Raw genomic sequence first — 13,875 nt, 5'->3', positions numbered from 1 at the left:
GGGAGAATCTGGGTTGCAGGGTAGCATGGTAGCAAAAGATGCATTTTTTGCTACTGCTCTACCCCACCAAACATTTGATTCACCTGGCTGCGCGACAGCAAAATAAAGACACAGCAAAGACACTTTGCTGTTGCACTGCTGGGCAAATCTGGTGTTTGGTGGGGGTAGCTCTGTGCAGAAAAAGACATGCATCTTTTGCTGCTGCTGTGCCCAGCAGACCAGCTGACTGCAGCTAGGCAGGTGGCGATGTTAGGCGCCAAGGGTGGCTCCTGGACATCTTCATTCAGTTGCAAAAGGCCAGCTAATTTTGAACACTGCTAGTAGATGAGAAAGCACATGGCTAAAATGCTTTGTTGCTGCCTTGCTTGGAAGAAGCAAAAAGCAATTCAGTAGGACCACTGTGAATAGAGCAGCCCTCTTTTGTACACTCTCTGTGCTAAATAGGCTTATGGCAAACCACATCCTGTTTGCTGGGATATGGATCTCATTGAAAGGCTATATAAAGCTTGTCTCTTTCCACCCACTGTGTAGACTGTAGAAAATGAAATAGTCTTCTCCTTTTTTCTTCCCCCCCAGAGCCTTAGCCGGTGTAATAAAATAGTGTATTGCTTTTAGCTATAGTGATATTGCTCAATAGTGATACTGAGTGATACTGATATTTATACTTAAGCTTTTACTGTTTGTAAGTTGTTATGGATGACCTCTGCCTGAAAATGTGTCATATACATCTTCATTTGTTTTTTGTTGATGCAGAAAGGGATTGGAGCGTGTTTCCTGGTGAGGGTACTGGGAGGATAAGCAATGAGACAAAAATATTGTGCATTGAGGCACTAAACATAAAACATCACTCTACTTGTGTGATTGTTTGCTTACTTTATTTAAAAATCATGTTATTACTGTATTTTGGTCTCACTTTTCAGACCCACAATTACTGTCGGCCAAAGATAACATTTTTTTAAAAAAATCTGGCTTAGAAACTAAAAAGACAAAAGACACACAAGGAAGGTAGTGGAGAGAAAAGGTAGAGAAATGAGATCAAATTGTCGTATTTTTTTGTCCCATAGGGCACACCGGCCCATAGGGCGCACATAGTTTTTTTTTGGGGGGGGGATAAAGAAATTCCCCTCCCCCAGGGGCGGGGGAAGCCCAAGCTTCCTCCTCCCCCAGGCCCCAGAACAGGCTGCTATCCGCAAGCCTTGGGAGCCCGGCGGGAGCTCCCCAGGCTTGCGGATATCTACCTGAAGCCCGGGGCGCGCTGCTCAGCATGCCCCAGGTTTTGGGATGCAGGCTGCTATCCACAAGCCTGGGGAGCTCCCACTGGGCTGCTATCCACAAGCAGACTGGTGAGAACTCCCGTGGGCTCCCCAGGATTGCGGATAGCTTCCTGAAGCCTGCATTTGCCCCATAGGACACACACACATTTCCCCTTCATTTTTGGAGGGAAAAAAGTGCGTCCTATAGGGCGAAAAATACGGTAATAACAAAGCAGGCACTTTTATCCAGCTTGAGTGGGGCAGGTCTTCCCTGGCTTGAAAGCAGCCGGTGGCTCCTGACCCTTTGGCTGTTGGATGGGGCCATGAGAGTGTCCTTTGCCTTTGCTTACTTCTCCAGTCCCAGGGCAGGAAACTGTTGAAGCTGCTCTTTCTCTGGCTGACATCTAGGGCCAGGTTCCTCTTCCCCTTGTCAAGATCCTTTCTGGGAACTGGGGGTACAGCCTCTGAGTGGCCCTTGGTCCTCTGGCTGATAGCAGAGGCATGAGTGTGCTTCCATTCACCTCTGCAGCCACAGTGCATAAATATCCTGGAGGGCTATATAAGAATTCTTACAATGCAGGATGTGACCTGAGTCTCTTGCTGAAAATTACACAAGGGTCAGGGTGTTCCAAGATATTGCTGCTGGGTCTCGCCCACTGAGGCAAATACTGATATCACATGGCTGCTTTGCAAGAAGTAACAAGCAGCTGTGAAGGCACAGTGGTTGAACTCAACCTGAAGGACCTTTGCCAAGGAAGCTCAGAGAACAAGCAACCCAGTTCAGGTTGAGGGGAAATGCAGAGAGAGGCTCACTGAAGCCTGTGCTGCTCCCATTGTGAAGCTGACGCCTGTGCACCTACAGTTTTGCAGAATCAAGGCTGTTGTGGAATTGCAGTCAGCTTTCTGACTAGGAGCCAGAATGAGTTCCACTGGAGCTAGCAGCAAGGTGGCTTGGGGCGGGGGAAGCTATGAGGCCGGAGGGACTGAGTGGTTTTTCTGGCCTTTTGATTAGTGATGGGTACAACTATCAGTATTTCATAAATATATGGAGTCATTTGTGCACATGATGCTTTATAGTGTCATAAACTAAGAAGTCCCTACCCACCAAAAACTAGTGAATGTGAGCAGATGAGCTTCCATGTACTTGAGCATAGTTAATCTAAACACATTACAGTGGTACCTCTGGTTGTGATTGGGATCCGTTCCGGAGCCCCATTCACAACCTGAAAGGAACGCAACCCTCCTCTGTGCATACGCGTGACATCATTTTGCGCATCTGCGAGTGGCGAAACCCGGAAGTAATCCTTTTCCGGTACTTCTGGGTTGCCGCGGGACGCAACCTGAAAAAACTTATCATGAAGCAAATGTAACAAGAGGTATGACTGTACAAAAAAGATTCGTTTTGCAGAAGGATTTGAAGGGGTAATGGTGTAAATACGGCACTTTGTGATGTGCAAGCAGGGAGTTAAGTGGAAAAGTAGCAGCCGGAGGAGTTCTGATGGAAGTTCTGGCTGAGCAGAGACTTTTATGGCTGTGTGTGGTAGTTTTCAGACAGACCTGGGTGGAGGGCAATTAATACAGCCTCTTTTTATTCCGTTCTACTCTGTCTGGGCGGAGACTTCATAACTTCTGGACTTTTGCTCCAAAGGGAGCAAAATAAAATTCATGAGGGTTTTGTTAGCACTTTTCTTCAAAATTGTAATTCCTAATTGTGAACTGTGACCCATGGACAGGATAAAAAAATTCTGGATGGCCTATGATCTGAAGAGGTCATGAGAAATATTTCATGAATTAAATTCTACTTGCTGTAGTTTGATAGAACCTCTAGTGTGCCTTATAAATCTCTGGCTTGTCTACACTTCATTGCTTTATGAAATAACACTATTGCAAAAGCAATACAAGACCACTGTTCCAAAAAAGCAAAACATCCCATGACTGCTGCCTTTCCGTCGAGGCCATTTCCCTGGGCAGCAGAGATTGATTAGATTAGATAAATTTGCCTTTAATCTGTGAGTTGACAATCTCTTGTGGTCTGATTTCATCATTTATTTAATAATGCACATTATTCTGAAACAATAGTTTGTGCCTCTTCGTGTGGAAGGAATACAGTGCAACATGACCTGCTCAGAATTAATGTCCCTTTCTTTCTTTTTCCAGCCGGACAATGAAATCTCATCAGAATGCAACCACGTAAGTGTGCTTTTTTTCTGTAGGGCTGGCACTTGCTTCTTTATTGATTCAGTGATTTATATTCTGACTTTTTCAAGGTGGCTTAGAATAAATATAACATTTAAAACCAATATCTTAAAAAAACACCTTAAAAGAGCAGCACCTCACAACTTATAATTAGACCAGTAGAAAGCCATATGCCAAAGAGAAAATACAGTTTAAAATCCTAATAAAACCAGATATTTAAAGACCTTTTAAAGAAAACAGGGAGGGAGCTGTAAGTGGCATTTATTATTACTTTGCAACATTGGCTTCTGGCAAATTGGCTTCTTTCAGGGATACTAGGCCAACTCCTTTTAAATAGTAAAGGTTCCTGTTTGTTTATTTCTCTGTGATCTATATAGACAATTTAGATTTTTTTGTGACCATCTTGGTAGGAGCATAAGTACTAAATTCAGTCAAGTAGGATAGTATGATGTTTGGGCTTATGTATGCACAGAAGAATGCCTTGATTAAAATTATACTATTCAGTGGCACCCCAGCTTGTTAAACTGGTGCTGATATTACAATCTTTTTGGTGCAAAGTTAAGATTTCCTTTTTTGCCCAGGCATTTTAAAGTGACTTCATCTTTCTTAGGTCTCATTTTTGCATTTAAGCTGCTGCCCTTTTAGTTTTTACTTTAGAGTGGATTATATTTCCCTGTTGTTGTATTTTAATATTGTTATACATCACCCTTCAGATGAAGGATGGTTAACTTAAAAAATAAATAAAGTAAAGTAAAAAGTGGACTGGAGGACATTCTGTTAATAGGATGACTCTTTCAATGAATTGGGTAGACAGGGCATTTTAAGTCTCTTCCTTCCTGTTCCACTCATCTACCTGAAATAGCTATCCACCGACATATATCTCTACCTATATCTATATCCCTGGGATACCAGGCATGCTTACCAGGGTCTGTTTTTCGTTTTGGACAATGAGGCACATCAGAGATGGTGGCAGCTTTATGATACATGGTTTATTTACACATATATACAATCTTAGCCTAGATGGAGGGAGTTCAGAGCATTCACATCCCAAGACAGTCCTGTTCCTTCCATTACTGCAGCCTTGAATTCAAAGAGCTCCCAAACATTGTGTCTGACACTTTCCTCATCATAAAACAGACTGTCATCCATTTTTATTTTTATTTTTGTGCTCCCCCTCCCCCAAGCTTGTAAAACAGACACTTTTTTCCTGTTCACTTCTAACAGGCAAACTGTAATCCGAAACCAAAACTATTGGTCTTTTTTCTTGCTAATGATCCCCTCCTGTTTGTGGCTCGCACAGCTTTTGCTTTGCCAATCTTGATGAGTCACAACTGTCTTTGTTTCTTAAAGATGATTCCTTGATCAGGATAAAATCAAGTTTAGCATGTATTTTTACACTGCTAAATCCAGTGTCAGGCACCTTCTGTTAATTCTTCAAATATTGGTTGAATTCTAACATTCTAGCCTATAACAATCAAAATACGCACACACACACAAACTGAGGGGTACAGATAGGTTATTTAACTTTCTCTGCAGTGGAATGCTCTCATGGCATGGCATGGAGAAGCCTGATTGGCCATGGGTGCTGTCATAAGCACAGAAGCCCAAGTTCCACTAATTATGGCTCTGTTTGTTTTGAGATTCTTCATGATTATGAGCCATAGAAGTAAGCTCTCGTTTGATTTTTTTTAAAAAATGAGATTTACACACCACATGCTTCCCTAAGTTCTGTATTCTCCATATGTCAGAGCATCAGTATATTAATGTGTTTCTGAAAATCACATGAAAACTGCTGTGCAGGAAATGCGTTGGTTGGCTTGTGTTCACATAGATTTAAATTTTAACCTGCACAAAGCAGCCTCAAAACCACAATAAAGATATCATTAGTTTGTTTTAAGTCTGGCTCATGAAAGATTCCTGCAGTTGAAAAATAACAGTATTGTGTTTCTTCCCTCCCAGCTGTTGTGGAACTACAAGTTGAACCTGACTACAGATCCAAAATTTGAATCAGTGGCTAGAGAGGTTTGCAAGTCTACCATATCAGAGGTAAGGCTGAGGAAGATTAGGTGGTGGGCAGTAATCTTAATTTTATTTCTAAATAAGAAAGAATTGAAGTCTTGTTGAAATGAATATATCAAAAGGGTTTTTATTAGAGAATTATTAATATGTTTTAAATAGCGCATAACAGAACAGCAGCAAGCCGTGAGATCTTTTATTCTGTACTTTTCTAAGGCTATTTTAATTGATGGAATGGGTGGACCACCAACTTTTACTGTAGATCTAGACCATCCTGTACTTGCTAGCAAGAAAGGTACACTAGAGAAATATATTCTGGAAGAGTAACAGGTGATGTCTGTGGATCAAAGTACCAACTGGTATGCCAACTGCATTCTCTCCTGGGAGTTTCAGGATTCAGGAAAATGTCTAGAATTGTTCATTCACCCTCTGAAAACTCTTTCTATAAAATGTAGTCTCTAAGGTGGCGTTGTAACACTGTTCTGTGCACATAAATTCTAAAGTTAAAAAACGTAATTCTATGTTTACTTGAAGAGCTTCAGTCATTCACAGTTTCATAATTGTTTGTATAATTGCTGGAAGTGTTTGCCTTCAGGTCATTAGCGCACTGATGCATTTTCCAGTAAAACACTTTTCTGAATATTGCTCCATTGAGGCAGTTTTCCGAGCACTATTTTTCTGAGGGCTACTCATAGCTTTCCTTCTCTCCTGATTCAAGGGAGTGATGGCAAGACTTGGAAATCTTCATACATAGCCATATTTGAAGGAAAAAATAAATCTGGAGGGATATTGCTTACCAGTGAGGCTTTGTCACTTGTACCTAGTGTGGGACCTTTTGGCTAGGTTGAGAGGAGTGGAATTTGGAATGTAGCATAAATCTGTGAAGGGTTCATTTCCAAAGTCAAGGGTTGAAACAAATTGACTAGATATAATTGGGATATTCCAGTTGTGTAGTGGTTGGGACCCTGCATCAATGACAAATAAAAGAAGTGTTTCTGCAGGTATTTGTGATTTGCTCTAGATAGTTATTTCAAGGTTAAGTTGAGAAGGTTGTTCTATTTGACAAGCAGTTCATCCTAGTACTGCCTCCCCTTATACTCTTTCCTTTTGTGTGCCATACCATAAATTCAGCTTTAGGTCGACAGTACTTTAAAAACAAAAAACAACAACAGGCAGCATTGTGTTGACGGCAAATGCAATTAGATTTTTTCAATATTAGGCAAGCACTAAAAAGTGGCTATGCTCCGTATTGGCTTTGCTGCCCCCTTTTTAGCTATCTTGAGAGAGATGTCTCCATGGTTGTAAAGTACAGAAGCAGCCCTTTCTCTTTCCCAAAATCATACCCCTTGAACTTACGCACCTTGGATAGGACCAAATACACATGAGTTCTGTTGCTATTAAATAATGAAGTGGTAAATAAAATTAAATGGCTCAAACAAAAAACTTCAGAATCAGCAAATAAACCAGGCAAAATGCTATCATGGTTACTTAAAAAGAAACAAAAAGACAAAACAATAAGCAGTATAATAGATAAAGGAGAAATTACAAATGACCCTGAAAAAAATCAAAAAAAGTTTTGTAAATTACTATAAAAATTTATACAAAGCAGAAAACATTTCTCATAAACAACAGATTGCCAAAAATAACTGAGGAAGAGTGGAAATACTTAAATGCCCCTATTGATATTAGTGAAATAAAAGAAGGAATTGTGACCTCCAAAATCAGAAAAGCTCCCAGTCCTGATGGAATTTGCATAATGTATTATAAGAAACTGGAAGAAATAACATTACCAGTCTTCAAAAAAATAATGAACTAAATTCTAGAAGGAGGGCAAGTACCAGAATCATGGCAAAAGGCCTTAATTACATTAATACCGGAAAATGGATCCAATTTAGATGAAATAAAGAATTACAGACCAATTTCACTTTTAAAGTCAGATTATAAATTGTTTACCAAAATTCTTGCTAGATTCAAAAGGATCTTGGTAATAATAATTAATAAAGATCAATCAGATTTTTTACTGGGAAGACAAATATACAGCAATATAAGATTGATAGTAGATACAATAGGATACCTAGAAATGAGACCAGATAAAATGGCAGCCCTGATCTTAGTTGATGCCGAGAAGGCCTTCAACACTGTGTCGTGGGATTTTATGGGGGGGGAACCTCTGGAAATGATGAGGAGCCTAGGTGAGAAAATAAGTAGCGGTATAAAAGCAATTTACAATTTCCAAAAAGCAAGATTGATTATAAATGGCGAAACATCAGAAGCCTTTAGTATCTCTAAGGGAACAGGACAGGGCTGCCCTTTATCACCCCTCCTATATATCACAGTCTTAGAAGTATATTTAAAAGCAATAAGAGAAGATTCTAGGATAGAAGGAATTAAACTTAGGCAAAGAACTTATAAGGTTAGGGTCTTTGCAGACAACCTAATAATCACAATGGAAAACCCACTAGCGATTATTCGAGCAACATTGGAAAAAATGAACAACTATTAGGATTCAAAATTAATGCAGTGGTACCTTGGTTTGCATATGTCTTGGTTTGCATACGTTTTGGATTACAAACACATCCAACCTGGAAGTGTATGTCCCAGTTTGCAAGCTTTTTTTGGATTACAACCCATACTTTTTGGATTATGAACAAATTTTTTTTGGAGGCCCCATTGGCAAAAGCGCACCTTGGGTTACAACCTGTTTGGGTTTACAAACGGACCTCCAGAATGGATTATGGTTGTAAACCAAAGTACCACTGTAATAAGAAAACAAAACTCATGGTGAAAAATCTAGATATACGAGAAAGAGCAGATTTAGAAGCAGAGACAGGACTTAAAGTAACAAATAGAGCAAAATATTTAGGAATTTGGATTACTATGAAAAATACTAATTTATATAAAGATAATTATGTAAAGGTATGGAAAGAAATTAAAAAAGATTTAGAGATCTGGAGTAAATTAAAACTTTTACTGTGGGGAAGAATATCTTCAATCAAAATGGTCATCTTACCAAGAATACTGTTCCTTTTTCAATCCATTCCGATCCTCAATGGCCTCAACTGCTTTAAAGAATGGCACAGATTCTTGGCTAAATACATATGGCAGGGCAAAAAACCCAGAATTAAATTAAAATTACTAACAGAAGTCAAAGATAGAGGAGGGTTTAGAATGCCACATTTTAGGATTTATTATGAAGCTGCTTGCCTGGTTTGGCTCAAGGATTGGATGATATTAAAGAATACCAAATTATTGGACATTGAGGGCTGGGATAACATAGTAAGTTAGCATGGTTATTTCGGATATTCAGTTGAATTAGAAAAATGGGAAAATTTATGGAAAAGAACAAAGTTTACAGCATGTTACACAATAAAATATTTTTTAAAAAAAATGATGTACAGATGGTATCTCACACCCTTGAAATTGACTAAAATATATAAAAATACTAGTGGAAAGTGTTGGATGTGCAATCACAAAGAAGGGAACTTTCTCCATATGTGGTGGATGTGTCCTAAAATAAAAAAAAATTGGCACAGTATTTACGATGAACTAAAGAAAATGCTAAGATTTACTTTCCCAAAGAAACCAGGAATGTTTTTATTGAGCCTAATAACAACAGACATCCCAAAAGATAATAAAGGAATATATTTGTATGCAGTTACTGAGCCAGAATAGTAATTGCTAAACATTGGAAAAGTACTATAATGCCAACGAAAGAAGAATGGATTTTGAAATTATCAGAATACCTCGAGCTGGCTAAACTTACAGGTCTAATAAGAAACTATTCAAATAAGATTCTCTTAAGGAGAGAGTGGGAAGTCTTTATAAATTATATGAAGAGAACTGATTCCCAGAATTATACTTGGCTTAGTTTAGAATAAAAATCTCATAGGTAATAAAAATGTTTCTCCAAAATTTAATCATTACACATAACCAGTGATATGAAAAGAATGAACCACATGGAGTTAGCTGGAAGTCATCTTTTTTCCTAACCCTATTTCTTTTTAGCTTCTTTCTTGAAGTGAATATTTTCTTTTTCTTAGGATAATATAGTATCTATATTCTTGTCTGTAGTTTTTGTTATCATCACTGTATTTATGTGGGTTTTTTTGCTTTGTATGTTTCTGGTTTGGTATTACATGTTTGTTTTATTTAATGTTTATTTGTATGACGCATAAGTGTACATAAAGTATTTTAAAAAGAGAGAGAGGGGGGGGAGCAATGTCTCAGTGCTCAGATTCCAAGCATAGTGACCTAGCTTTTTTCAGACCTAGTTGCATTCTGTAAACAGGTGACCAGTGGGGATGGTCTTGAAATTTATTTGCTTAAAAAAAAAAGTCCTATGTTGCCTATTTCTCCAAAGAAACTCAAACATAATCTCATCCGCTCAAATTTATGTTAACAATATTCAACCTGTTTAACTAGTTCCAGCAGCATAAGAGTAACATTGAGCTGAGCCAGCAACAAATGAATATTACCCAAAGTTCTTCTTGTCGTGTGTGGCTTTTTCTACTCACATGTGCAATGAAAGGAAATCAGTGCTTTTAAGGATTTTCTCCAAAATTTTGGGATGGGTGGGAACTGTCAGTAGATTGTCACAGTAGGATGGGGAAATCCCAACCCAGATTGTCATTCAGCCAGAAGCTTACTGAATTACCTTGGCCAGGCACATGGTCTAGTTCTGAGCTACCTCATAAAGTTGCTGTGAAGATCAAAAGAGGGAACTGTCTTAAGCTTCCTGGAGGAAAGAAAGGACATAAATGTAATAAATTTGATGGATTGTGTAAACTTGACTTAAAGGTTGATCCTCTGAAAAAGCACACAGTACCTCAGTCCCTGCTCTATTTAAGACCATGCTCAGAATATTGGTTTCCAATACCAGCCCTGAGCAGCATTTCTTCATTTCATACCTAGTTGTCTTTATCATGCTGATATTTCAAAGGAGAATACTGCAGACTGCACTTCATTCTCTGATTTAAAAAGCCTTGCGTAATTACCCCTCATACATGTGAGATTGCAGGAATGCTGCTATGTCACTTGCAGCTATTTCTGAATGTGGAAGATCGACTTTTATTATTGGATTAAGCTACTACAGCCATGTGGTTACAGTGGCTACCAGAAGATTAAATTCAAAACAGCTTTCAAGTGACTGAATGACACAGGCCCTGGCTACATTTGAGACTGACTCCTGACTGCCCTTGAGCACCATATTTTGTATGTAGAGTCTAACAATGACATCTTAAGTTATTGAGTGATTACAGCTTGCTTTCATGGTACTTTTAGTGTGGAGCTTGCAAAATTTATGTTCATTTTTGCTTTGAGGGTGAGGTGTGAGGGTTGACACCCCACATTTTCCATTCTCCAGGAACTTTTAGGGAATAAACAGTTGGTTCTCCTTTTCCATCCCCTTTTCTGAAAATTGGTGTCATTGTTTTTATATAATCTCTCTATATTGAGAAACACCCTGAGTAGGCAGTAAATAAAATGATCTGCAAATGCCAGATAAAATACAGGCTTCTTTTTATCATGGGTCTTTCTGGACAGATCAAAGAGTGTGCTGATGAGCCTGTTGGGAAAGGTTACTTGGTGTCCTGCTTGGTAGATCACAGAGGAAACATCACTGAATACCAGTGTCACCAGTACATCACCAAAATGACAGCCATAATTTTCAGTGATTACCGCCTGATCTGTGGCTTCATGGATGACTGCAGAAGTGATATTAACATCCTGAAGTGTGGCAGCATTCGTCTTGGAGAAAAGGTAATTCTGTTACAAAGTGATTCCATGTCCATTAAATTGGAGGTGGGAGGGAAGAGGATATTGTCTCATTAGAATCAATGCTGCTCCGAAGAAGCCAGTTGAAGTGTGACCACGTTCTATGGTCAGCATTTTAAATTACTATCCTATCTCCCTGTGATTTTATACCAGTGCTAGGCAGAAGGAATGTTTCTTGTGTGAGTGAATCTGGGCTGTCCTCTGGAAGGGGCACACCCTGGAAAAGTGCTATTAGCCTTTGGTAGATTGAGGGTACCTTCAAATTTAGGTCAACTGCATGCTCTTTCAGGCTCAGGTATTTCATTGAGATACAGTGGTGTTTTCAGCAGCAGACTTTCTTGGGACGGGTGGAGGACAGAGATTCAGGACCACAGATGTACTGAACTGAACCATGTTCTTGCAACGTAAGACATGCTTCTGTAGTCTCCTAATGCAACATGCAGAAAAGAGCTAGATGGAAGTGTGTCTTGCTGCTGCTTAGCTTCTTTCTCTTCTTTCAGGATGTCCATTCTCAAGGAGAGGTGGTGGCCTGCCTGGAGAAAGGACTGGTAAAGGAGGCAGAAGAGATTGAGCCACGAATAAAGGTCTCAGACTTGTGCAAAAAGGCTATTCTCCGTGTAGCTGAGCTCTCCTCTGATGATTTCCACTTGGATCGGCACTTATATTTTGCCTGCCGGGATGACCGGGAACGCTTCTGTGAGAACGTAAGTTGTTGCATGACATCGTCCTTCCCGTTGGACTAGCATCCATCTCCCCACCCTTTCCCCTCTCGCCTTGTCATTCAGTAAATGCTCCTACATGTAACAAATTAAAGAATCCAAGAACAGATCTCTCAAAGGTGCACTACAGATAATATAGGCAATATATTGAACTCATTTCAGAAATATGCATGGAAGTATTAGTCATGAGCATGCACAACATAGATAAATGACAGAGGACTTGTAAATCACAAAATGTTGGCCTATGATAAAATGTAGCCAGTGTGATGTAGAGAATGGAATGCTGAAGTTGGGCTGAAGAGACGTGCATATGTGGAGAAGACCCATGGAAATTAATGGGTCCATTACTTTCAGCTGGTCTGCTCTGAATAAAACTTGGTGGGATACAAAACCTGGGTTTTAATAGCCACTTAGCTATCACTCTCATTGAGTGGCCGTAAACAGATAATTTTGCCTAACCTATTTCATGGTTTTGTTAGGGTAACATGGGGATAATTGCATGTACCTTTGCTTTGAGGTCCTTGAAGAAAAAGGAGGCTATGAATGTGTTAATTATTTTTTTTAAATTATGGATACCAGGATCCTCCTAATACATTTCCATATGATATTCATGACCAATATTCTTGCTCTGTTTCACAGACTCAGGCTGGGGAAGGCAGGGTGTACAAGTGTCTCTTTAACCACAAGTTTGAAGACTCTATGAGTGAAAAGGTATGTGCCTCTTTCACCTGGCCATTCCACTATCTTTATTGACCCCAAAGCTCTTGCTTCTTGGTCGCCTCATTTATTTACAGCATGCAATGGATAAGAAACAAATTAATACACAATATGGTGTGTTATCTGAGGGTTGGTCTGCTCCTGGCCCATCAGGGTGTGGTGGGTGGAAGAGTGCATGGAATCCTGTGCATCGGCTCAGAGCTGTGTTTTTAAAGGCAGCCGTAACTCTGTCTGTGACCTGTTGATGAACTTCCCATCTCTCAGTTACAGAGTTGCCTTGTGTGGTAGCAGTTAAATTGCATCAATAAGAATTAACATCTCTGAGGAAGGAGAGCTGCCTTATTACCTTCTCTAAAGGCATGCGTGTGTTTTTTTTGAGATATGTTGTTACATTCCTGAGAGACAGCGTTTTGAGTAAAGTGCAGACAAAGCATTTTATTGATCATTATTCCAGGTGTAATGCCCCATTGCTTCCTCAACGCTTTGAGCAGTATATGAGCAATAAATAGCAAATTGAAATGACAAGCTATGCTTGTGGTTGAAATGCTTTAAGAACTCTGCACTTTTGCTCCCCACGATTATTTCCCTTCCTCCTGCTGTAGGTTGCCTTGGATTTTCTAGAAATAGTGATGCATTTGAAACTAGTAGCAATGTATTCTATTTCTAGCGGTGGCTTGTTCTGAAAATTCAAGGCCAGCGGATTTTCTGTTCTACTCCTTTTGTCCAGTGTGAGCCAAATTATCTCTGGTTGACAAAAGAATGCTGCCTTGATGTTCCCTTGATCAGTAGCACAAGATATCTGATTGTTTTCCTCAGTGTCGTGATGCATTGACAACCAGGCAAAAGCTGATTGCACAAGATTACAAAGTCAGTTACTCATTGGCAAAGTCCTGCAAAAGTGATTTAAAGAAGTACCACTGTAATGTAGAGAACCTTCCTCGTTCCCGAGAGGCCCGACTATCCTACCTGCTAATGTGTTTAGAATCTGCTGTGCATAGAGGTAAGATATATTTTTCCCTTATTCCTCCAATTGCTTATATCTGATAAATAATTTGTGAAATGAAAAGTTGTGTAATGTGAGATTTTCAGGGCTTTGTTGAAAGAAAATGGACATGGCAAAAGAATGTTTTTGGAGAATGTCTTTGGGCATTAGGATTCTGCTAGTTATCCATTACTCTATAGTTCTGCATCCCTGTCTCCCT

The 13,875-nt window shown here is 39.5% G+C and overlaps 1 protein-coding gene across 2 annotated transcripts in view; it reads left to right on the top strand.

The window, feature by feature from the left end:
* GLG1 (golgi glycoprotein 1) overlaps positions 1–13,875 on the top strand; it is a 63,651-nt gene that overhangs the window by 20,013 nt on the left and 29,763 nt on the right. For both annotated transcript variants that reach the window (XM_083515176.1, XM_083515177.1), the window contains exons 2-7: positions 3,411–3,443; positions 5,409–5,495; positions 11,007–11,222; positions 11,738–11,941; positions 12,596–12,667; positions 13,490–13,673. In XM_083515176.1, the coding sequence (XP_083371302.1) occupies positions 3,411–3,443; positions 5,409–5,495; positions 11,007–11,222; positions 11,738–11,941; positions 12,596–12,667; positions 13,490–13,673 (796 nt within the window). The remainder of the gene's footprint in view (positions 1–3,410; positions 3,444–5,408; positions 5,496–11,006; positions 11,223–11,737; positions 11,942–12,595; positions 12,668–13,489; positions 13,674–13,875) is intronic.

The sequence above is a fragment of the Podarcis liolepis genome (assembly GCF_965112155.1).
Source record: "Podarcis liolepis genome assembly, chromosome: 7".
Lineage (NCBI taxonomy): Eukaryota > Metazoa > Chordata > Lepidosauria > Squamata > Lacertidae > Podarcis > Podarcis liolepis.
Note: the sequence above shows the minus strand (reverse complement) of the source record. Positions and strands in the feature narration are given on the sequence as shown.